This window comes from Xenopus laevis, chromosome 2S (assembly GCF_017654675.1).
Source record: "Xenopus laevis strain J_2021 chromosome 2S, Xenopus_laevis_v10.1, whole genome shotgun sequence".
In the NCBI taxonomy this organism is placed as follows: Eukaryota; Metazoa; Chordata; class Amphibia; order Anura; family Pipidae; genus Xenopus; species Xenopus laevis.
The window spans coordinates 159,634,928-159,661,826 of NC_054374.1; the positions used below are offsets into that span (position 1 = coordinate 159,634,928).

Consider the following 26,899-nt stretch of genomic DNA (forward strand, 5'->3'; position numbering starts at 1 on the left):
ACGGGTTTTCAGATATCGTGTTTTTTATATATATCTCTCTCTCTCTCTCTCTCTCTCTCTCTCTATCTCTCTCTCTCTCTCTCTCTCTCTCTCTCTCTCTCTCTCTCTCTCTCTCTCTCTCTCTCTCTCTCTCTCTCTCTCTCTCTCTCTCTCTCTCTCTCTCTCTCTCTCTCTCTCTCTCTCTCTCTCTCTCTCTCTCTCTCTCTCTCTCTCTCTCTCTCTCTCTCTCTCTCTCTCTCTCTCTCTCTCTCTCTCTCTCTCTCTCTCTCTCTCTCTCTCTCTCTCTCTCTCTCTCTCTCTCTCTCTCTATCTCTATCTCTATCTCTATCTCTATCTCTATCTCTATCTCTATATATCTTCTTCTTCTTCGGACTCTTTCCAGCTTTAAATCAATTGCTAGGGTAATTTGGACCCTAGCAACCAGATTGTTGATACTGCAAACTGGAGAGCTGCTGAATAAAAAGCTAAATAACTGAAAAACCACAAATAATAAAAAATGAAAACCAATTGCAAATTGTCTCAGACTATCTCTATCTACATCATACTTAGGTCAGAACTCCAGGATCTGATGCGAGGAAATGCATCTACAAACTACATACATCTGACTGTCGACTGGGAAAGCCGCACACTGTGTCTTCATCTGACAGTCGGATTTATGTAGTTTGTATCTACAATGTTAACCTACATTATATTCTGCCCCTCCGACTGGTTTCCTCGCAGCACAACCCAGCGCATCGGATCGTGGAGTTCTGCCCTAAAAGTTAACTCAAAGGTGAACAACCCTTTTAAAGGACCGGTAACATCAACTTTTTTTTTAAAAAAAAAAAAATTTGTTAATATACATTCAAAAAAAAAAAAACCACCAAGACAAATTAAACTTTAAGATCGTAAATGTCTTTATAACTTACCGAGACTCTGCTTGTGCTCCTCTTCAGAAAAGGCAATCGCGATCCATCGTGCATCGCTCGATTTCTTCTCCCTAACTTCCTTATAGGACACAGCCAGGGAGGAGAAATCGATCGCCGCGCGATGGCTCTGGGCCCTGCCGCCTCTTCTGAAAAGGAGCGGAAGCCGAGTTTCGGTAAGTTATTTCTTTGCGATTTTAAAGTTTAATTTGTCTTGGTGTTTTTTGTTTTTTTTTTCAATGTATACTAACGAATTTCTTTTTAAAAGAAATTTGATGTTACTGGTCCTTTAAGGGATTGCATTGAAAGGGATCTAAGCAAAGCAGCTAGGCAGTGTCAGACTGGGCTGGTGGGAAACCGGAAAAAACCCAGTGGGCCCCGTCGACCCAGATCTGCGATTTTCACGCTGCTTCCTGCTGTGCCACCTGTAACATGAAGTGCGTATGCGTTTGGTGGCGCACCAGAGGGGTCCGGAGGGGGGCCCTGGACAGCAGCCCCGATGGGCCCCTGGCCCCCCATTCCGACCCTGCAGCTAGGCACTGCTACAGGATATGCCCAAACCCTGCCTCCTCTGTAAATAAAGTGGCAGTAACTCTTTATACTTTTTTCTAGGCAAAATCTACCCCTACCTGGATGTTTGGAGCTGTAGTTCTGCCACAGCTGAAGCATGGATGGCTTCCAGGCCTTCATGTAGTCGCTTCCCCAATAATATACAGGTACAGGACCTATTATCTGGAATGCTTGGGGGTTATCCTGTATACTGGGGCACTGTTTAGAAGGATATGAAACCACATTTACACATTTAAAACCCCAGAAGGATAGTTTTGCCCCCAAAATGGAGCTCAGTTTCCATCAAACACAAGGTACTTCTTATCCAATGAACACCTTTATAAATGTGAATGAATTTTCCCATGGAATCATTTTGTAGCAACGAGCGATGAGCAGAACAGTGTGAACCCTCCGGCCTCCCCCCTGGGCCCTCTACTAATGCCACTAGGTCAAATGAAAGTGAATTTAGTGAATTTAGCAGACACTGCCACATATTTAAGTGGTGTGAAAGAAATATTAGATGTCACCTGTCCAAACACGGAGTAAACCCCTTTACCAACCTCACAGTTTTCAATTTCAACCTCTTTTCCCAAACCTTTGGGTTTTTGTTTGTTTTTTTTGGAAGAAAACTGAAAGCTGCAGGAAGCACCGGCTAGGTTGTCACTTATCTCCCTTTGTGTTTGGATCAATAGGAGAAATCAAATCTGCCTGGTAAGATTGCTTTCCCAGTGCCGACCTGTAACATCAGCCTGGTTGTGTCGGGGCTCAGGCTAGTGAGTGTAATACGGAGCATTGTTTCTGGTTACTATAGAAGGCTTTCCAGGACAGCTGGGAGATAGAGCCCCGTAATACCACAAGCACCTTATTCTCCTCCGCCTGAGAGCGAGAAGCTGTTTTCTTCTCCCTTCTTTTCTTCTCCGTTTCTAGGATGACAGACGCACGATAAACAATCACGTCACATCAATGACTTGCCCGGACAAAAGCAGCTTTGGGATTGACTGAAGGAAACAACAAAAAGGGAGGAGAGTCCGTTTCGTTTTTTCTCTCTATAGAGGCACCTGAAACTTTAGACTTTAAAAGCATCTCCTGTGGCTTGCCTTGCAGGCTCACACCTTCCTGCTCCGCCGGCTTCTAAGGCACATAAACTACCCTGAAACCCGAGCTGACCTGAAAGCCGATAACTGTGGAAAGAATGGAAACGGCTATTGGATTCTTCCCGCCTTCCATGGCTGTAGGCGCTGGGGTTCACGAGGCTTCATACATCACAAGGAGACATGAGAAAACCAAGGGCAGGTTAATGTGCCAGAGTCACGTTGATGTCAGTTTGCAACCGACGCATTTCGCATTCATGCAGTAGCAATAGAACTGGGTCTGCCCTTCTGGATGCACTAGAAATTCAATGGTGGGGTGCTAAAACGGGTGCAAATGAATGCATGTCTTAACGCTATTCATTAAAGTTACTTGTGCGCAACTTCATTAAAGTTACTTGTGCCAAGTATCTATTCTGGGCTCTCTGCCAAGAGCCAATTAAGTTTTAGAAACTTTGTATCTTTTTCTGGCTGTTCAGTGCAGGAGATCACAGAGAAAGTCAGGAAAATTCAGTAGCAATCCGGCACTGTGGGTTGAGCTGTCAAAATCGGGACTGTCCCGCGAGAAATGGACAGTTGGGAGGTATATTTATATATAGGGAACCTATAGGCCTTGTTTGTAGGGCGGCAGCTTTAAGGGGGTGGCCCTTGGGTGCCTATATACTTGATTAGGTTTTTCACAAGAAAGAAACTCTCCCCAGCCACCTCTTGAGTCGTGCCTTATAAATACAGGGGTGGATCTGGGGGAGGGGGTATAATGTGCATTGTAGGGATGCACCGAATCCAGGATTCGGTTTGGGATTCAAGCTTTTTTAGCATGATTTGGATTCAGCCGAATCCTTCGGTCCGGCCAAACCGAATCCTATTTTGCATATGCAAATTAGGGGCGGGGTGGGAAATCGCGTGACTTCATGCAGAGGATCTGTGGTGGTTGGGGGGGTTCCTAGAGGTAGACAGGGATATTATGAGAAAATGTGCAATTGGTCTCCATTATTTTGCTTTTTGTTTAGCAGCTCCAGTTTGGAATTCTAGCAGCTATCTGGTTGCTAGTACCATTTATCCTAGCAACCAGGCAGTGGTGGGAATGAGAGACTTGAAGTTAAATAGAAGAGGACCTGAATAATCAGATGGATAATAAAAAGTAAAAAAATGGAGCCTCGTAGAGCTACAGTTCTTTTGGCTGCCAGTGACTCCCATTAATTCAAACTACAGTGGAACCTCAATTTTACATCTCTTGATTTTAAGTTTCCCCTCATTTTACATGACATTTTGTTGTTTTGTGGTCCCACCTATATATTACGCATAATACATTTACCTGATTTTACATTTTCCTGGATTTTACACCATTTTTTTCTGGTCCCCTGAAAAACTTAAAATGGGGATTCTACTGTATTATACAACATCAAAAATGAAGAGCAACGAAAAACAGGGCATTGTATGAAAAACTCCAATTTAAATTAAAGGTAAACTATACCTTGAACAGTGCAACAGAGTGGTGGTGCCTGCCGGACCACGTGCAACTGATTCACTACTGATGTGCAACCTTTCTTAAAGGGTCAGTTCATCTTTAGATAAAATGTTGCCATGGTATACACAGACCTATTTGAAGCAACATTTCAATTGGTCTTGATTTGTTTTATTTTGTACGGCTAGTGTTATTAAGCCCTAGCAATGTGCAAGTGCTGCTGGACGGACGTGCAACATGTAATTCAACCAGCAGAGGGATGAGCCTTGGCATGATAGGGTTAAAGGCGCAGCAGCAACAGAAAGCAGATTATTAGGATGTGCTACATTTTCCTTGGGGGGAAGTAAAATACAAGTGTCATGTTAGTGAAAAGCATTAAATTCATTGGAGCCCATGGGAATTAATCCTCCCTGAATGAGTTCCCAGGGAATTACATAAAGGCTTAAAGTAAGGACAACCTTTTGTCAAGTTATAGAAATTCATTAATTGTTCTATTCACCCTGGAGCTCGTTATTTCTGCACCCCCCTCCCACCACTCTAACGCTACTCCGCTGTCTCATCGGGATCTGACGCCCCCTATAGGGAGGATTGATCAGGTCCATTGTCATAGCAACTTGGGTCTCCTGGGACTGGGTCAGATACAACTGTAGGGGGTGCAGATGGGAATGGCAGCCCTGGGACCCACAGAACGGCACTTCTTAGTAGGAAAGTGGGGTACAGCAAGGCAAGATGGCTACATTAAAGGAATTGTTCAGTATAAAAATAAAAACTGGGTAAATAGAGGCCATGCACTGGCAGATACTCTATAGCAGTGCTCTCAAACTTCTGTGGTACCGAGGGCCAAAATTGTACTGGCCTATGTGGTGGAGGGCCGATAATGGAAGTCAGTGTTGGCCACTCCCCATTTTAAACCACACCCACTGTAAACCACACCCATATTACCACAAGAACTTTTAAGATCATATCCACATTAGCGGTGGTAGCTCACCAAAAAACCAAATGGCTGGTGCTCACTGCAGGGAAATCCCTCATCACTCATATGTGAAACATTTAAAGTGGACCTGTCACCCAGACACAAAAATCTGTATAATAAAAGTCCTTTTCAAATTAAACATGAAATCCAATTTCTATTTTTTATTAAAGCATTCATAGCCGCTGTAAGGTCATTTAAAAATCTCAGATGTCAATCAAATATTGTCTGCCCCGCCTCTATGCCATGGGCATAGAGGCGGGGCAGACAATTACTTTCACTTTCCATTCAGCACTTCCTACATGTCACTGCTCTCCCCACATTCCCCCGTTCTCTTCACCATATAATTGTGTAGCCAGGACATGGGGATGGACATCAGGTCCCCCATTCTGGTGCACAAACAAGATTCTGAGATGATGCAAGGCTTTCCTTAAAAACAGTATCCACAAAATGGCTGCTGCCTGCTTGCTATCATTTTGAATTCCCAGACTGAAGGAAACACGATTCAAATAATTTATACAGTGTGATTAAAGTTCATTTTGCTTGACTAATGTTATAAAATAGGATTTGGAATAAATTTTTTTGGGTGACGGGTCCCCTTTAAGTCATGTTAAAACATACCCTTAAATCCATATGCCTCATCCTCCCCTGTGGATAATACAACAACCCCCAACACATGATTAAACACCTTAGGGGCCCTTAACAACAATTTCCAAATGCTAACAAACCCCAAGAACAAACCCCTAACTGGCTTACATTCCACAGGTAGCGTAGGGCAAGCAGAGAATGGCACAAACAAGCAGCACTGAGTAAGCAGAGAATGGCACACACAAGCAGCACCAAATAAGCAGAGAATGGCACACATAGGCAGCACTGGGCAAGCAGAGAATGGCACACACAAGCAGCACTGAGTAAGCAGAGAATGGCACACACAAGCAGCACTGAGTAAGCAGAGAATGGCACAAACAAGCAGCACTGGGCAAGCAGAGAATGGCACAAACAAGCAGCACTGGGCAAGCAGAGAATGGCACAAACAAGCAGCACTGGGCAAGCAGAGAATGGCACAAACAAGCAGCACTGGGCAAGCAGAGAATGGCACAAACAAGCAGCACCGAATAAGCAGAGAATGGCACACACAGGGAGGGAAGGCAGAACAGAGCAGGAGACAAGGAAAGCGATCATTCATACAGTGACACAGTGCTGGTGCCCCATTAGCATTTTGAATAAGGTGTGAACAGGTGAACAATGTGGCAGTTTCAGTCTGGGTTTCAGGTGTGAACAATACAGGGGATTACAGTCTGAATTTGAGGTTTAACCAATGCAGGGGCCAGTTAATCTCGATAGTGATAACTTTTAAAGTTTACATATGGTAAACAAACACAGCATGTGGGGGTCCACAATGCGTCCCACGGGCTGCCAGTTGCACATCCCGGCTCTATAGAATCCAAATGGTTGCTAGGGTAATTTGGGCCCTAGCAACCAGATTGCTGAAATTACAAATTGGAGAGCTGCTAAATAAAAAGCTAAATAACTCAAAACCCACAAATAATAAAAAACGAAAACCAATAGCAAATTGTCTCACAATATCCCTCTCTACATCATACTGAAAGTTAATTTAAAGGTGAACAACCCCTTTAAGCTGAAAGTTAAAAGCTTATGCCCCCAGTGTGGGGCTGGGTGCGAAATGCAAAAAACATGGCAGTTTGCAGTAGATTTTGCTCACTCCCAGCACTTAATAAATGAGGCCCAAGTGGGTTCTGGGAATGTACAGTATGTATCAGTGATGTGCGGGTCAGGAAAATCTCAACTTGCCCCCAACACTAACCAGCAACACCAGAATACACAAAATGTTGACACTATAGGACCCGCACTCAACTCACAGGGGTGTGGGATCCCCCATGTGTCCCCATATTTCAGATAGAACTTGTGGGTCCCAATTTGGTTTAGGACGGGTCTCTACAGCCCCCTTTAATACTGTGAAAATAGGCAATAGTAATGCATAAAATGTGATTCTTTCTAAACTGGGTCACAAAACAGACGCCCAGGCTTACTATAAGCCCTGGTAAAGGAGAACTAAAGCCTAACTAAAGAAGTCTGTAGAAATGTTGTACATTATGTTTTGTGCTTCTGTTCCAGCCCAAGGCAACCACAGCCCTTTAGCAGTAAAGATCAGTGTCTCCAAAGATGCCCCAGTAGCTCCCCATCTTCTTTTCTGCTGATTCACTGCACATGCTCTGTGCTGCTGTCACTTACTGAGCTTAGGGACCCACTCACAATATACAGTACACATAGAATAGAAATGTCACAATATAAGGCTGATTAGTAATTAATACACATAATTACTACATGGCAGCACAGAAACCAGTGTAATTAGCATCAGAATTTAATAATCAGCAAACCTGTAGCATCAGCTTATATTACAGGGGAAGCTCATTTTCTGATGGATAATTAGTGACGAGCCCTAAGCTTAGCTTCTCAACAGCCAATCAGAGCCCACTGAGCATGTGAGTGTCACAGACACTTTCCAAGATGGTGACCCCCTGTGACAAGTTTGAAGTCCTGGATCATTGCTGCTATTGACAAGCTGAAACTTTAGCCGCGTGCAATAAGTTCACTAAATAAAATATGCCATTTTTAGCCATATTCATTTTTAGGGTTTAGTTCTCCTTTAAAACAATGAAGAAATCCTTATATGATCATATAAGTAACTAGAGTGGGGGTACATTAACCAGCATGCATTTGGCCCACTCAGCATGGCTTAGCCTATAGCTGTGACTATTTTCCCCCATGTCTTTCATTTCTGATGTTCAGACACTGGGCCATGCAGCTCCCTGGGTTCGAAGGGGTTAGAGAGTTTTGTGGAACTCAGAAGCTCAGACCTATAGGATCTGTGGCCTGCGCCAGGCAGCTGCAGCTCTCTGCGAGGGATTAGCAATTTTAACCCAAGGTAACAGGCAAATACTTCAATGGCAACCATCTGTAACATTGACCTTGGATATCAGGAAGGAACCAATGTAACTGGAGGCTCTATATATACATATGGCTCTAAAAGCCGCTGTATCATTTAGCGCATTAGATCTAATTGGATTTAAAGTTTTTCCCCCCTAAAAAACTTTGATTTTTTTAAAGTCTAAAATAGGCTAAAATAGCAATTAGACAGGTTTTAGAAGGCGAATGGTCGAATTTTTAAAGAGACAGTACATGATACAATTTCGATATTCAATTTTTTTTCAAATTCGAAGTACACGAAAAATAGCTCGAACTTTCTGCCCCTTAATGTCAGTAATACGGCATGTGGAAAGGCTCAAGGGACGGTCGGTGGAAGCCATTTTTCAGGAATAATGAGTCTGGGTTGTTGAATAGATTCCACTAGAGGTGGAAGGGCCCAATTCAACGCAGGAATTTTAGAACTGTCGGGTCTCATCTAAGATGGAAAATAGCTCACCGTGATAAAGGTGTATGTCCTACATCATTTCAATAACAATGGAAGGCGAGGGGGCTCTGCCGTAGGCTCCAGAATGTTCTCTTCTCCTTTATACAACCTTCCAGTAACGGCATATGGGACAATTCATAGGGGCAGATTCACTAAAGTGCGAAGTAGCCGTCGTTAGCAACAATTCGCCAGAAAACCCATCAGCAGGGACATCGGCAATTCACTAACAGGCGTAGAGGTCGATTCACTAGCGAACGAGAACGCAGGAACGTAAGTCTGCATCGACAGGCGACTCTTCGCTCTGGCAAATGGTTGTTACCCTGCGAATTCACTAAGATGCGAATTTTACTGAATATTACCTCTATCGCCACAGTTTACTTCGCCACCTTAGACCTGGCGAACTGATAAAACGAACTGATAAAACGAATTAACATCCTCCTCAATCTGATGTCGGTGACATCATATACTGTATGCCGGAGATGCATTAAAGTTGTAAAAAACGCTGGCGACTTTTCTTTTTTTAAAGCGGGATTGCCTTCAAAAGTCCAAACTATTAAAGATTTATGTGTGAGCAATTTTTTAAAACTAATTTAAGGGGCATGTAACATTTGGGGTGGGCTCATGTCTAGGGCATTAGAGGATCTCTTCTGTGTTTATTATGGCTCATTAGACATGTGTTTGAAAAAGTGGCCACTTCAAGCATTTGCACCAACATTACATATAAAGACGTCCATGCGACTTTATGTACTCGCCCTATTCAAATTCGTCTAAGCGTAAGACTGCTAGCAAAGTTTCACTAGGCAGAAATGCTCACCCAGCCAAAGTAACGATATCGAAAATTCACAAGTGGTCGGCTGCTGAGATGCAACTTTGCATTTTAGTGAATTCGCATAGTGGTAATGAATTTGCACCTGGCGAAGTGGTCGCTGCCAAAAATTCGCCCTTTAGTGAATTTGCCCCATAGAGTTTTATTGCCTTATTGCTTCTAATGTTCTTCTCAAGGTTCCGATGTTCGGATTGGAATGTACTTGTCTCTGACCTTGTCTCAACCTCGACTCTCCCGATGTGCCATGAGCCAAAAGTTGAGCTGCCTTCGCCCTACATAGATATTAGGAACGCAGCCACGGGGGACACTTGTTTGTTTCCGCCTTCAGGTATGAGATTTGAAAGTCACACAGTTCTGGCCAATCATGACTGTCTATTTAATGCCAAATGTATGTGTACAGCTTATCTTTGACCTACAAATGTTGTGCGAAAAACTAATACATAATGGAAATCATTTAGATATCATCAACAGCATAATAACGGCAAGTTCATCTATAAACACAGAGGTCGACAAAATCCAGTGAAACAAATAAGCAAATGTTACAGATATATAGAAACATTGGGGTAACAGTTACCCTGATATAGTTCCAGGGGTACCCAGGGCACAAATAAACATTCACCCCAAATCTCACCCTAACTGGCCTTCAGGCTGGGCCCCCTTAGCTCATAACAAGGTTACAGATATATAGAAACATTGGGGTAACAGTCACCCTGCTATAGTTCCAGGGGTACCCAGGGTACAAATAAGCACTCACCCCAAATCTCACCCTAACTGGGCTTTAGGCTTAACCCCGCTCATAATAAGGTTACAGATATAGAGAAACATTGGGGTAACAGTCACCCTGCTATAGTTCCAGGGGTACCCAGGGTACAAATAAGCACTCACCCCAAATCTCACCCTAACTGGGCTTTAGGCTTAACCCCGCTCATAATAAGGTTACAGATATATAGAAACATTGGGGTAACAGTCACCCTGCTATAGTTCCAGGGGTACCCAGGGTACAAATAAGCACTCACCCCAAATCTCACCCTAACTGGGCTTTAGGCTTAACCCCGCTCATAATAAGGTTACAGATATAGAGAAACATTGGGGTAACAGTCACCCTGCTATAGTTCCAGGGGTACCCAGGGTACAAATAAGCACTCACCCCAAATCTCACCCTAACTGGGCTTTAGGCTTAACCCCGCTCATAATAAGGTTACAGATATAGAGAAACATTGGGGTAACAGTCACCCTGCAATGATTCCAAGGGTACCTAGGGCACAAATAAACACTCACCCCAAATCTCACCCTAACTGGCCTTTAGGCTGAACCCCCTTAGCTCATAACAAGGTTACAGATATATAGAAACATTGGGGTAACAGTCACACTGCTATAGTTTCAGGGGTACCCAGGGCACAAATAAGCACTCACCCCAAATCTCCCCCTAACTGACCTTCAGGCTGGGCCCCCTTAGCTCATAACAAGGTTACAGATATTTAGAAACATTGAGGTAATAGTCACCCTGCTATAGTTCCAGGGGTACCCAGGACACAAATAAAAGCACCCACCCCAAATCTCCCCCTAACTGACCTTCAGACTGGGCCCCCTTAGCTCATAACAAGGTTACAGATATATAGAAACATTGGGGTAACAGTCACCCTGCTATAGTTCCAGGGGTACCCAGGGTACAAATAAGCACTCACCCCAAATCTCACCCTAACTGGGCTTTAGGCTTAACCCCGCTCATAATAAGGTTACAGATATAGAGAAACATTGGGGTAACAGTCACCCTGCAATGATTCCAAGGGTACCTAGGGCACAAATAAACACTCACCCCAAATCTCACCCTAACTGGCCTTTAGGCTGAACCCCCTTAGCTCATAACAAGGTTACAGATATATAGAAACATTGGGGTAACAGTCACACTGCTATAGTTTCAGGGGTACCCAGGGCACAAATAAGCACTCACCCCAAATCTCCCCCTAACTGACCTTCAGGCTGGGCCCCCTTAGCTCATAACAAGGTTACAGATATTTAGAAACATTAAGGTAATAGTCACCCTGCTATAGTTCCAGGGGTACCCAGGACACAAATAAAAGCACCCACCCCAAATCTCCCCCTAACTGACCTTCAGACTGGGCCCCCTTAGCTCATAAATAGGTTACAGATATATAGAAACATTGGGGTAACAGTCACCCTGCTATAGTTCCAGGGGTACCCAGGGCACAAATAAGCTCTCACCCCAAATTTCCCCCTAACTGACCTTCAGACTGGCCCCCTTAGCTCATAACAAGGTTACAGATATATAGAAACATTGGGGTGTCACCCTGCTATAGTTCCAGGGGTACCCAGGGTACAAATAAACACTCACCCCAAATCTCACCCTAACTGGCCTTCAGACTGGGCCCCCTTAGCTCACAACAAGGTTAGAGATATATAAAAACATTGGGGTAACAGTCACCCTGCTATTGATGTATCCTGGGAAGCAAATTAGAATATATGTCAAACCTTACCCTAATTGCAGTGAGCCTCTATATATGTTTGATATAAATGACAAAAATAATTAGCTCCACTTACCTGAAAAAGAACATGTAGAGCGCAGCCGTCATGCAAAATAAAAGGACCTGCAAAAAGAAACAAGACAAATGAATGACAAATGGCACATGGAACTGCTGAAATAATGTAAAGAATGTAGAATATACCTCAAAACAAGTCACAGCAACCAATATGGGGTGTCAAGCCAAACACATCCACCAACATTCCCACATGGGAGAAAGGGATATGTTTGCCTTTCTCCTTATTCCCCTCAATAATACTCCCCACATCCATCCGATCCTGCACAAATCTGTCCATAACCTGATTAGTGGGAATGGGAGTAAGTCTCCTCACCTGTTGACTGGGAATAACCACACTATTCTAGGGGATCCTCTACACCAGTTATCCCCAACCAGTAGCTCGCGAGCAACATGTTGCTCACCAGCCCCTTGGATGTTGCTCTCGATGTTTTGCATTTGAATGTGGCTCACGTGTAAAAAAGGTTGGGGACCACTGCTCTAGACATTACAGCCAGGTAAATTCATGAATTTATTATACTTGTACAAGGACCCTACAAACGTTATTGACTGCTGATAATGGTCATTCCCAGATATAAATATGACCCACCAAGTGGGCCACCCCACCTTCACGCCTGCCTCTTCAGTACCCTCGTCATATTAATGTTATTATAAATCCTTAATTCTTTCCTCGAGGGGATAAAAGGATCTCCAAGAGAAAAAGAACAAGAGTTATAATAGGGATTTTAATGGCATTACAAGAGTTCGTCCAGTCTTGGGCCATTTTCAGTATTCTGGAATTCCTTCTGGTCTGCAAGGCTGGGATTCGTCATGATGAAGTAGCTGTTATTTATACGTGGAAGTGTGTGATACACAATTTGGCAGCCGATTAATCCCAGCTTTAGGGCTCTACTTAATCACGTCTGATGGTACAGTAATTAGGCTGCAATCTGTCACTCAAAGCATGGCCGAGTTCCAGACCTCAGACCCATTTGTTGCGAATAAGAGAAGGGCTAAGGCAGCTCCCCATGTTTTGTTGCCAAGCTACAACAATCAATGTGATGTTGTTATGCAAAGCTCATCTCCATGTGGGGGGGGGGGCTGGATGCTGCCTATCGCTGGTATAAGATGATAAAGCCACCAAAACATTGTTATGTTTCTGCATTTCAGTCCAAAAAGCATGGTCATGGAGCAAGAACACAGGAAGAACATACAGATTCCATGAACATTGTGCCCTAGTTAAAACTTGACCCAAGAACCCCCTGAGACAGGTGCCCACACTTTAACATATGTATGTATGTGCTGCTTACAGATCTCCTTGTTCCAACGTCTTCTCAGAATCTGACCTTAAACTTGGTCTCCAAACAACTCAAGTGTTATGCAAATACTGGTTTATCATAGTGTTTGGCCTTTGAATCAACACTTTGGTGATCAAACCTCTTCTCAAAACCTGACCTTAAACTTAGTCTCTAAACAACCCAAGTCTAGTGGAAATACTGGTTCATCAGTGTTTGGCCTTTGACTCAACAATCTGGTGATCCAATCTCTTCTCAAAACCTGACCTTAAATGTTGTCTCCAAGGAACCCAAGTCTTGTGCAAATACAGGATCATCAGAGTGTTTGGCATTTGAACCAACAATCTGGTGATCAAACCTCTTCTCAAAACCTGATCTTAAACTTGGTCTCCAAACAACCCAAGTCTTGTGCAAATACAGGTTTATCAGAGTGTTTGGCCTTTGAACCAACAATATGGTGACACAGAGGGCCTGTGCAAGAGAATGCACCAATGAGAATGCTGCTTACCAGCACTATGCCAGCCATCTTGATATTAATGTTTATACAGAGATCATTGTGTCATTTTGGCATTATCAGATTATACTGTAACCAAACATCAACTACCTTCATCTTCTTGTGACTGTCAGGAATGGAAGCTAAAATGTTTATTTGTGAAGGCTACACACGGAAGGTTTACTATTGGAGAATTAGATATTAATATAATGTGGTTAGTCTCTTTTTGGGGGGACAAAGCTTTCCTAAATCTTCATTATTCTTCAGCTGTCAGTGACAGCAGTGTGAAAAGTGCAAAAAGTTAAGAGCAATGCAAGTTATTTTGGAAGAATAGGTTGAGACACAGAAATATCCTCCTTCTTCATAAATGTAGGTAATGTGATGGAGTTAACCACTATGGTTCTCTCTATGCTGGAGTGCCCGAGGGCTCAGTAAGAAGCTTAAAGGGCACCTGTTTGGCAAAAATGTTATCCCCAACCAAAGGTGCAGGCAAAGGAGCACTAGGACACTCGCCCCGAGAGATCATGGCAATCACAAATGCTCTTCTAACGTCACATGTATGCATATAATGAGCAAGTCACGGCACAGCACTGCACTGCATGCGTGCGGTGGCCTAGTGTTGGCTGGGGGCAATTGTTTTACTGGTTACCCCAAGTGCTGTAACTAGATGTTAATGGGCCCCATAGCAAATTCAATTTAGAGCCCCAAAGGATTGTTAAATTGACCTAATCTACCAAGAAATAGTGGGATTGCTCAATAATTAGGGCTTTTCTTGGCCCCCTACATGCCTGGGCTCCCCTGCAATTTCAGGGTCTGCTTCCTCTGTAGTTACGCCCCTGTTATCAGAGTGCGGGCTCTTTTATCCCACACCGTGGGTTGGGGATAATAATTTTGCCCAACAGGTGCCCTTTAAGCCCTAAAACAGTGATCCCCAACCAGGGGCAAGATGTTGCTCACCAACCTCTGGAGTGTTCCTCCCAGTGGGCTCTTTTTTTAACATAAATGAGGCTCACGAGAAAAATGGTTAGAAAGTTCAAGAAATCCGATTTTTGAAACAGTTAGAATTGTTTGTATAATGTAAATGATCAGCTCACTATTCCTTCTGCAAGATCTCCCCTATCTCCCCTGCAGTTCTAGCTGAGGCAGCCATCTTGGATTTCACTGGCTCCTCCTACCTATATCTTCCCAGCCAACTGTAGCTCTGAAATCTCGCACATGCTCAGTTGAAATTCCTTGTTGCTTATCAACCCTTCTAAGCTATTTTCAAATCAGCCAAACCTGTGTGTTAGCTGCTGTTCAGTAGTGCTGCCACCTGCTGGAAGTTACTGTGTGTCCTTCATTTGCATAATGACTTTACCAGCAGGGGACAAGATAGGGAAATCTCCTGATACTTCTAGTGGAGGAGTTTACTAAAACAAGGCATTCTGGGTAGAATACTCAAAGCAGTGTTACAATCTGAGCATGCTCCTGAAATTTGCATATTAGAGTCTCTGTTATAGTCACAGTATGGCCTCCCTCAGTGAAAGAACCCATTTGACAAAGTAAGGGATTTTTTAAAACCTGCAGTTTTTTTTCAAAAAACTATATATGTAGTTTGATTAAACGTGTTTATGTTGTACTGGTCAGATTGTTAATATGTGTTTGATTTTGGCTGTGATAGGTGCCCTTTAAGATTTGAAATGTAATAAAAGTCTAGTGAAGAATATTTTTAGGGATGCACCAAATCCAGGATTCGGTTCAGGATTCAGCCAGGATTCTGGCTTTTTCAGCAGGATTCGGCCGAATCCTTCTGCCCAGCCGAACCTAATCCAAATTTGCATATGCAAATTAGGGGTGGGGAGAAAAATCGCATGACTTTTTGTCACAAAACAATCAAATTTTGTTTTTGTCCACGAATCTTGAAAAAAATGTGTGATCTTCCTATATTTCTAAACATTTACAATTTATTAAGTGTAAAAACCACCAAAATCTCTACATTAAAACAAATAAAAAAATTTCAGGTGCTTTAGAATTCGATGGGAGCTGATTCTTTAAAATCGGAAAATTCGGAAAAACTCAAATTTTTCGATGTATTTGTATTTTTTACCGCATTGTTCAGGGCATTTTTCCATTTGTACTTTTTATATTCAGATCTTTTGTCTTTTGGATCTTTTGATCTTGTCCCAAGGCTGAGGAGGAGGGTTGGGAGCATATCCTTGGGCTGGAATAGTGCAGCAGCAGCAGCAGCAGAGGAGTGAGGGTAGAGCCGGGTGCATAACAAGGATTCACTCTCAAACATCTCCTGAAAGGGATACACTGTAAGTGTAAAGGTTAGGGGGCTGAAGAGGACTAAGCTGCCAGAAATCTGCCTTTTATCTGCCAGCCACTTGAAATCCTAGATACCCCGTTGACTGCTCTACTTGTTATTATGATTAACTGCCTTCGGATGGAGGAAATCACCACGGCAGAACCTAACAAAATATCACTTTCTTTTAGTGCCATGTGCACATCGAGTAATTTTAAAAACTTATTGCACTTTCTTGATTATAATTATTATTATTATTAAAAAAGAGTACCTTGCGCCATTATACAAAATTAGCGTGACTGACACATATTAGAAGTCCACTCATGCTGTTATACAGTATTGGGGTTATATAAGGCACTAAGGGGTCCGTTTACTAAAACGCGGTAAATTTGACTTTATGGGGCAAATTCATCAAGGGTCGAATATCAAGGGTTAATTAACCCTCGATATTCAACTGGGAATTAAAATCCTTCGACTTCGAATATCGAAGTCGAAGGATTTTTGCGCAAATAGTTCGATCGAACGATCGAAGGAATAATCAAACCATTAAATCCTTCGACACAAACGATTCGAAGGTTTTAATCCAACGATCTAAGGATTATCCTTCGACCAAAAAAAGTTAGCCAAGCCTATGGGGACCTTCCCCATAGGCTAACATTGGGTTCGGTAGCTTTTAGGTGGCAAACTAGGGGGTCGAAGTTTTTTCTTAAAGAGACAGTACTTTGACTATCGAATAGTCGAACGATTTTTAGTTCGAATGCTTTGATTCGAAGTCGAAGGTCGAAGTAGCCCATTCGATGGTCGAAGTAGCCCAAAAAACACTTCGAAATTCGAAGTTTTTTTACTTCGAATCCTTCACTCGAGCTTGGTGAATGGGCCCCTAAGTTTCCGCATGTTGTCGCTGAGAATTTTTTTCCACCAGAATATTTGCAGCGACTAAGTTTACTAAACAGCGATGCGCTCAGTCATTGCGGTCACTTGTGGTAACTACGTTAACGAAGCAGCTTACGTTAGCAGTAATTTCGCGAGTTGCGAATTTTCTGGCGACAAATTTAGTTTTTGCGACTATTTATGCTATAAAATAGTCTTGTTTTATGGCAGTTATTATGGTAGTTATTATGGCAATTTTTACTGTGACATTTATGACTGATTGACTGATGATTATACCATCCAACAAGATTACCAGAGTAACACCAATCACACATGTCTGCATCATATAAACCCTTCTGCCAATAGAATCATAGGAACAAGAAATCATACTAGTCAATCTCTTTGCTTCATAGAAATGCACAGTTTAATGTAGCCAATCACAATGAAAACCAAAAAATCGTAGAGGCTGACGAATCCTTGGACTGTGATGCTACATAGGTGGCGGTAAAATTCGCAAATTTATATTTACTTATATTTATTTTATATTTGAATTTGTTTGAATTTTGTGCGCATATTTTTACCTTGCTTTAGTAAACGGACCCCTAAGTTTGCCCAGGAGCAGTAACCCACAATAACCAATCAGCAGGAAGCATTTACTAGTCTGTTTAAAAGCAAATATCTTATTGGTTGCTATGGGTTTCTGCTCCTGGGCAAACTGAGTGCCTTTTATTACATGGGGGTTAGTTGATTGATCCTGGTCCTTTAGCAATCTGGCTGACCAAGGAATATATTATCATTTAACTTGGTCAATCAATTTGCTGCAGAAGACAACCAATCTAAAGGACAGTGTCAAACGAGGTCTCCTAGAGCCCACCAGAGAACCTCACACTCTATGACTACTGTCTACTTATAGATAATGCCAAATGTTATACTGTAGGTTATTTGTAGACCCACTTTGGAAGTAAGGATGGGCTAATGGAAGTTGTCCTATGCTGGGGCCCTCTAGGAGACCCTCTGGTACTCTGATAGACCAGTCCTACCCTGTGTAAGGACACCGGAGGACCTTCATAGTAGTATAGAAGTGGTGTATCTACTGCATTTCCACTTCCACAATAAAAATGCTGATATAGAGATGGAGGCCATTGCAGGTTGTAGGTATGATGCTCATTCAACAACATTTTCCACCAGACTTGACTTACATGACACCAAGAGTTAATTCTACAAGTAATTTTTTTTTTCTTTAGAAATGCAGCCGGCTCCTGAGTCCTTCAGCAGAACATCCAGCTCTGGAGATTAATTGGGAAAAGAAAATGATCTGGTTTCCACAACATCGCAGACAACCTCCTGGAACATCTCCTTGGAACATAAGCCAGCACATAGGACACCAGGAATCCGACGGCCTGGCCTGTGTCAGTATCTGGAACACATTCAGGTATCCCCTGCCCTTGTCTGTCTGTAGAAGTCATTCTCCAGCGACAGCAAATGTGTTTCCTTAGACACTTTCCCCTCGTTAATATAATTAGCACTCCGCTGTTTTTAGTATAACAGATCGGCTATAATTCTGTTCTAATTACAATTATACATGTAACCTTAATATCCTCGGGTAAAGTGACTCCAGCCTCTGATCCACTGGATATCCTTGAAGCAGGAGGAGATGCGAGAAGGAGAGATTTACGGGCTGCTATTAATATTTGTACCCTCTCAAGATATCTTCGCTATGGAAATGGGACTCTGGTTACAGGCTTAACTCTTGGAAAGCAAAGAAACCTGTTGCCGGCTCACAAACCTTATTTCATTTAATGGCACATGCTTATTCTATGTAAATATATAAATTAGGAATGAACCAACTCCAGGGTTCAGCTCTTTTTTTGAAGGATGTGGATTTGGCCTAACTATTCAGCCCAATTCAAAGACTCGGATCGAGTGCTGGACAACAGAACATGATCATTTTTTTGTTCACAGATAATGCAATATTTAAATTTTTCTCAAACTGGAATATACAAATTACGGTTCAAAATTGGTCTGGCATTCGGCCAAATCTTTTGAAGAGAATTTTGCATTCAGCCTTATTCAAAAATGATGGAGGCAACGTCGAACTGGGAGCAAAATGGGACAGATTACCCATTGTTCCTCATCTGAAGAGCTTCCATTAGGCCTCATAACATGATCAAGTCATTGGCCCCAGCGCCAGTGACTGAATCCGCCCAATTTAGCCTAATGAGTGGTGTAATTAGATGTTACCCTGAGTCCCATAGCAAATTCAATTTAATGCAACCACAAGGTCTGCTTCCTCTATAGTAGGGATCCCCAACCTTTTGAACCCATGAGCAACTTCAGAAGTAAAAGGAGCTGGGGAGCAACACATGCATGAAAAATGTTCTTGGGGTGCCACATACTTGCTGTGGCCATTCGCCATTTGGTAGCCCCTATGTGTTGTCCACCTACAGTGTAGGACTGGCCCACTGGGATACCAGGAAAAGTCCCGGTGGGCCCAGGTGTCAGTGGGCCCTCATGCTGCTAAAAATTTGGCCTATTTTATGGACATTCCCTGTTTCTATGAGAACAAAGAGGCTAAATAGATGGAATAATAGGTTATAGTATGTATAACTAAAAGAGACTAGGAGAATAGAGGTTGAGTGAGGAGAGGAAGAATAATAGTACTGAGAGTGGGCCCTGGTCTAAATTTTCTTGGTGGGCCCCTGGTGTCCCAGTCCAACACTGTCCACCTACATTGAGACTCTGTTTGGCAGTGCACCTAGTTTTTATACAACCAAAACTTGACTCCAAGTCAGGAATTCAAAAATAAGCTCCTGCTTTGAGGCCACTGGGAGCAACATCCACAGGGTTGGAGAGACACATGTTGCTTACGAGCTACTGGTTGGGGATCACTGCTCTATAGTTACACCCCTGCTGGTAATGTAAATTACTGAAAGACTTCTTATCCGGACACATTCGTGTCTCCAGCATTCCAGATAACAGATCTCATACTTGTGCTATGTATTCTTTTGTAAAGTTGCAGTTTGCACCTTGTACCCCTTGGGTCTTTTTCTACCCTGAGATAAAAGTCAGTTTTGCTGCCATAAGTAACATTGGAGCATTGAAGGCTACTATTGGTGCACCCATTAGTGCGACTGCAAATGAATGGCTACTAATAATGCGCCCATTAGTGCGACTGCAAATGAATGGCTACTAATAATGCGCCCATTAGTGCGACTGCAAATGAATGGCTACTAATAATGCACCCATTAGTGCGACTGCAAAGCCAAGTGCTGGTTTTATTTAAACATAAATACCAAGAATAGACTGACAAATGCTGAGGCATGTTGCTTGACGTGCTTTATGGGAAAGGATAAAACTTGTCAGCTAATGGTCAGGCAGTTTGCCAGCCGTAGTGACACACCCGCACCTAGGCCCCCCGCAGGCTATTTGCACACAGTTCTCAGAAGCCTAAGCAATGTGTAGCTGAGATGAGATGGCACTGTATTTATCCTACTGAGTTTCTGGGGTATAATACATAGAATTGGCACTCAATTTATCCTACTGAGTTTCTGGGGTATTATACATGGAACTGGCACTGTATTTATCCTGCTGTGTGTTCTAGGGTATTATACATGGAATTGGCACTGTATTTATCCTTCTGTGTGTTATGGGGTAAAATACATGGAATTGACACTGTTTTTATCCTACTGTGTGCTCTAGGATATTATACATGGAATTGGCACTGTTTTTATCCTGCTGTGTGTTCTAGAGTATAATACATGGAATTTGCACTGCATTTATCCTTCTGTGTGTTATGGGGTAAAATACATGGAATTGACACTGTACTTATCCTGCCATGTGTTCTAGGATATTATACATAGAATTGGCACTGTATTTATCCTGCTGTTTGTTCTGGGGTATTATACATGGAATTGGCACTGTATTTATCCTGACATGTGTTATGGGGTTTGTTTTATGCTCGTCTCAGCTAACAGATCCCCTTTACCAGCATGTTCCCCTGTATGTTCCTTTTTCATCATGGAATCCAAGGGGATGTGGTTTATGGAGACGAGGCGCTGAATGGAGATGAGCATGATCTGGGGGCGTCAGTGATGCGGCCAACCAGAAGAAGAATTTTGTAATGATTTTTTTTGTAATGACTTTTAAAGAATTTCTTCTGATCTGATAGAAAGAATCCTAATTTTACTTTATTCTGAAAAATATAGGATTTAAAAGAAAACATTGAAGTTCACTATGTTTAACAATTTAGAGCCGAGATTTCATTCTCATCCTTTTGTTTAAAAAAAAACTGGGGGGGAGGTGGAGTCCCTTTTAGGATATTTCCAAACAATTCTAAATCAAAGTAAAGGTCAGCTGAGCCTGGCCATGTCTTAACAACGTTGTATTCTCCTGGGCAGCACAAGTGGACACAGCAGGACGGCCACAACATGCTGAGAAGATGATTACAAGTGAAGTGGAGTCCTGCTGTCAGACGCAATCACTCACAATGCCGGACCGCTTGGATACCCAACGCTCGTGGCTTCACTCCAGCAACGCTTTACTCAGTCCTAATGTCCCTATGGAAAAAGCCTAATTGGGCTATGACTGCCAGGAGGAACCTTGTGGCTTAACTAGTGTCTTAACTAATTACCAGGGCAAGTTTTATAGGCAAAAGGGTATTTGCTCTGCCCCTACAGCACTAGAAAACCCTTGGCAGGATACATTGATAAGTACCAAGGATATATTAGTATTATTATGTGTAGATATCACTGTTAGATATTTTGAATAAAAGGGATGTCCATGTTAAGGAACACATTTACTCACCTGATTTTGAGATGCCATAATTCAGATTGTCACGAATTACAGTCTATCCTCTGCATAAATGCCACTACTTCTTGCCGCAGTTGGGGGCCAGGCAGGAGGTTAGGGGGCTGTGCCGCATAAAGCTACAGGAGGGGAGTGGGTCTGGGTTGGTGGGGCCAACCAGGTTTTTTCCGAGTGTCCCGCCAGCACAGTCCGACCCTATAAATGTTGGCCATACACAGAAATATCAGCTGTTTTTGGCCAGGATACTCCTCAGGTCAACATAGGACCTAATCTTCAGAATCCATGGTGTGCGATACTTGATCAGATATTGATCAGGAGGAGGATCATTCAGGCCCTTCCTCTGGCCAATCACATTAAAGATAGCATGACACCGGAGTCAAAGGCCGTCTATGGATGGGAAACTTGGCCAGAGCCTAGGACAAACCACAAAGAGTGTGAATGAGGCTACTCATATGTGAGCACCCCTTCTAATCAGTGGAATTGGCTGTATAAGCCATACTTTCCATTATCAACACAGATGCCACAACATCCTACAAAGACATTCTTGACAAGCCAGTGTTTCCTACTTTGTGGCAACAGTTTAGTCAATGCCCTTTCCTGTTTCAGCAGGATAAATTAAGGTTCAAGCATAATTGATATGATGAGCTGGGAATGGAAGAACTTGACAGGCCTGTACTAAGGCTTGACCTTAACCCAACTGACAACCTGTGGCATGAATTGTAACACTGCAGACTTAATCCCCAACCTCTTGCATATAAATGAAAGTACATTCTACCAACAATGTTCCAATATCTAGTGGGAACCTTCCTAGAAGAGTAGGGGCTGTTCTAGCATCAAAGTGAGGCCCAACTACATATTAATCCACTTGCTTTGGGAATGAGATGTTGGACAAGCAGGTGTCCACATATTTTGGACATACAATGCACATTTTCTCGTCAGCCTCATTTGACACATAATGTGAGGATTACTCACCCTAGTGGTCTAGCGGGAGGGGGTCTGCAGGGACACCTGCAGCCCCCTCGGTGGGGACGCCCGCCGCTCTCCTCTGCTGCTGTGTCTCAGGGCGCGTGCGGCGCGCCACTTCCTTATTTATTGGCGCCTGTGCGCTGGCGTTCTGATGGCTGTGGCACAAACTTTTGTGTATTTAAACCCACAGGTTACAAATCATATTGCCCGTTATAGGTTTCCTCTTTTAGAGTTCCTGGTGCCTTCCTGTGCTAATAAGCTTCTGATTATCCGTTGTCACCCCTGCCTGTGTGTGATTATATTGACTTCTGGAATCCTGACCCTGCATCTATACCCCTCCTGATTGATCTCCTGGTTTGACCCTTGCCTGCCCGACTACGTTTGTACTCTGCCTGCCCCGACCCGGCCTGATCTGACGATGCAATCTGTCTACGCCTTGTACCATGACTGTCTGCTCAAAAGACTTAGCTTTCCCGTTGTGCCACGTTGCTCGTTCAGAACCCTTTGCTTTGCACCTCTCTTATTAAGACCTGGCAGCATCCGACTAGCCGAGGGCTCCTCTCGAGGTGAAAGGCGGCTGTTCAAGGCGGAAGCAAGAGCCGAGAATAGGGTGCTTAACATCGGTTCTGAATTTAGGGTGCCAACCATGACACATATAATTTAATAACTAAAAAAAAGTTCTTATGTTGCTTATAGTTAAAAAATCCCATTTATTGGGGTACAAGTTAAAAAAACATTAGTACCCCAAAAGAAGCCTAACGCTTTTCATGCTTACCCAGCATAGGCAGTTGTATATAATTCAAGGACAGGTTTTGCTCAGTGATAGCTACTGTACCTGCTGTGATTCTAACAAAAATGAGCACCTCTAATGTTATTATCCTTATCTAACCACTGGTTATATCACCCTCTTTGACCCGTATGCATTTGGCTGTATTTGTGGTGGAAGTTTACTAGAAGCATTCAGGATTTTTATCTGTTATTCAGTTCTACCGACAACAACTGAGCCAATTTACCTTTTTGTTTCCACCAATGCGCTCGAGATGTAGACACTGCGTAAAAGTTTTGTTGGCAGACACTAAACAGCTAAAAGGTTTTCATTATCAACTGTTTCAAGATTTATTCCTGGCCGAGCCCCAAATGGAAATGTTAATAGTTCCTTTCAGTGACAAGGAGCGGGACGGATAGCGAACGTGGTAGAACATCTTACATTGGGCTAATTGATTGGAATGCCCTTTCCTTTGTTTGCGAGGCCGATAACGGATTTGTAAAGAAAGGCGTAACTGTTTCACTGCCAAATTTACCCTAACAAAGGCATGTTTAGCAGGTTAATCTTCTAGTGGGGCTTTTAGTGCATTCAAAGGACAGTATGAAATGTACAGAGACTAATAAGTATCCAAAAGTGGTCAAGGCATTATTTTTGTATGTAATATTCAATAAAATTTAAATATTTAACGGATCTGTCCAGGGAGCCTACCCCTACAGGTTAAGCTGCCCATAGACGTGCAGATAAACCCTAAAAGTCAGACAAATGATTGTCTGACCTGCCACTAACCATTCACATTAAAGGAGAAGGAAAGCTAACAAGGCAGTTTATTGCCAATAGATTAGCCACAACAGTGCAAGCAAGAACACCATTTTTATTCTTTAGAATGCTTTTCCATACCTGAGTAAATAACTCTAGACAATGTCTCTGTTTGTTTAGGATAGCAGCAGCCATATTAGTTTGGTGTGACATCACTTCCTGCCTAAGTCTCTCCCTGTTCACTTATAGCTCTGAGCTCAGATTACAGCAGGGAGGGGAGGGAGAGAGGAGCAAACTGAGCATGCTCAAGCCCTAGCCCTGGAGGTTTAAGCTGAAAACAGGAAGTCTGATACAGAAGCCCATGAGTACACAATAGAAGGAAAGAAATGTGATGTTTCTTTTGACAGAGGACTCAGATCAGCATTACTTTGAGGGTTTCCTGGTGTATTTATATAGACCTTTCTGATAAAGCTTACTTAGTTTTAGCCTTTAAATAAAGTAGTAATCATATGAAAGTTACAATATAAGTATTTTAACCTGTCTGATCGACCAATTGCCATGGCACAAAAAATGTCAGAACACTCCAGACATGGGCCAAAAATCGTACAAATATCCGTTTCGTACAATAGGATCTTTGCGTCTATGGCCAGCTGTAGGTAATGCCATCAGGTGCCTTGGGAAATTGTACAAAAGTACAGGACTCCAGTGCAACACAATTTTGGTTTCTCTAGCACTTGTCTTCAGGGCTTTAATAAACGAGACCTAAGGGATCATAGACGACCGCAGTGCAGCGAGTGCAATGGCCTTGGTTTTTTTTCCCACAATGCAGTGTTTCTTCCTAAAATTCCCGAATTTTTGCAGTGACCGGGGGGGGGGGGGGTGTTTACTCCTTCTGCAATTGTAGCTGATGTGTCAAAATTTATACAACTGAGCCCACACTTTTATCGAAAATATGACGCAATTGCGCTAAAAATTTGCAGCATTTCTGGCTTTCATCGTGAGCGTGATGTGTGCACCCTATTTTTTCAGAGCAACGGCACGGCAGCGATTGACCCGGGTATAACCTGGAGCTACTGGGGCAGATTTACTCGCAAGCGAGAATTCGCCAGAAATCCCATCCGCAGGAACACCACCAATTTACTAACAGGTGTAGAGGACAATTTGCTAGAGAAAAAGTACATCGCTAGCGCAGTTTCACACCATATCGCCAGGCGAACGATCGTTTATCAAAGTGCGAATGTTACAGAACGTTACCTCTTTCGCCACAGTTTCCTTCTCCATCTTAGACCTGGAGAACTGATAAGATGAAGAGAAATCCTTCTCAATCTTATGTCAGTGACATCATATCCTGTATGCTGAAGTGTTAGAAAAATGATAAAAAAACACTGGCGTTTTTAAAGTGGGATTGTACTTAAAAGTTGAGACTGTTAAAACTTTTTTTTACCATTTGAGGGGCATGCCACATTAGTTTTAGGGTGGGCTCATGTCTAGGACATTAGGGGATCTCTTTCGTCTTTATTTTGCTTCCTTATACATTTGTAATAAGTGTTATTTACTAAACTCCCAATGCAAAAATCACGAAAAATTTGTGATTTTTTTTTTTTTTTTTTTAGAAAATCTGACTATTAAAAAAACACAAATTTTCGGAATTTATTAAACCCAGAGGATGTAAAAGTCTGAATCTGAAAATCCGGCATCTCAGACCTGTCGAGGTTGCATATAAGTCAATGGGAGAGGTCTCAATAATTTTTTGATATGCTCTGGGTTTCAAGCAATACCCCAAAGTTTTCGCATGAAAATTACGAAAAAAATTGTGAAAATCGTATGAAAAAGTCAGAAAAATTCAATCAAATTTTTTCACGCAAAGCAAATTTTCAGGAAAATGTAATAATAAAAAACCAGAGCAGATTTGGTCGGAGTTTGTAGAAGAAAATATTGAGATAATTTCGGACTTTGATAAATAACCCCCTAAGTGTACTAACGAAGTTTCTCTAGGCAGAAATGAACGTTAGTGAATGTTCGCTAGGAAATGCTCGCACTGACGAATTAACGCTAGCGAAACTTCACCAGCATTCAGCAACCGAGACGCAACTTCACATTTTAGTAAATTAGCGTAGTGGTAGTGAATTTGCGCCTGGCGAAGTGGCGCAAAGTGTTGGGAAGCCTTCGTAGGTGAAAATTTGCCCCACTGGTTCCAAGGTGGTGGCAGCTCCAGGGTTTCCCTTGAACCTTTCTTTTTTTTTTGTAACTTAAATTTTTATTAAGCATAAAGAAAAAAAATATGGTTGTACAGACAAAAGTTATAACCAAGCAACAAATTTTTACAAATGGTTTGCATTAAGAACGGCTGCCAAAAAAAAAAATTATAAGGTTATTCTAGACATCAAGCGTGTTTTTTTGTATATATGGTATATAGAATCCAAAGAGACAGATCCAAACCACGAAATACGAGTTATGTGGGTAAGAGAGACCAAATTAATTTTTCCGAGTCTAATAATTCCCAAGGTGTCCATATCTCTAAATGGTGGGGGAGTTTGTTACGTATTTTAGCAATACGATACTCAAACCTCTTATTGATATCTATCCGGTGTCTAATCTCTTCTAGGGTTGGTATGGTGCTAGATTTCCAGTGGGCCGCAATCGTAATTCGAGACGCTGTTAGTATCTGATTTATCAGTGCCTGGGCATTTTTGCCCACTCTAGGAAATGGTTTGCCCAATAGGAAATACACATGTCCGGTGGAATTATACTCCTCAAAATCTTGCTCAGTAGACCTGCAACTTCAGACCATAGTGGGGTAATTGCCGGGCAAGACCAAAATATGTGTGGTAAAGTGCCTATTTCCCCACAATTTCTCCAGCATAAGGGAGAATGATCTTGAAAAAAAGTGTGC

The 26,899-nt window shown here is 42.5% G+C and overlaps 1 protein-coding gene across 2 annotated transcripts in view; it reads right to left on the reverse strand.

Annotated features, from left to right (window-relative positions):
• Nucleotides 1-26,899, reverse strand: part of tmem135.S (transmembrane protein 135 S homeolog) — a 235,215-nt gene that overhangs the window by 30,813 nt on the left and 177,503 nt on the right. For both annotated transcript variants that reach the window (XM_018250370.2, XM_018250369.2), the window contains exon 6: nucleotides 11,796-11,842. In XM_018250370.2, coding sequence (XP_018105859.1) covers nucleotides 11,796-11,842 — 47 coding nt within the window. The remainder of the gene's footprint in view (nucleotides 1-11,795; nucleotides 11,843-26,899) is intronic.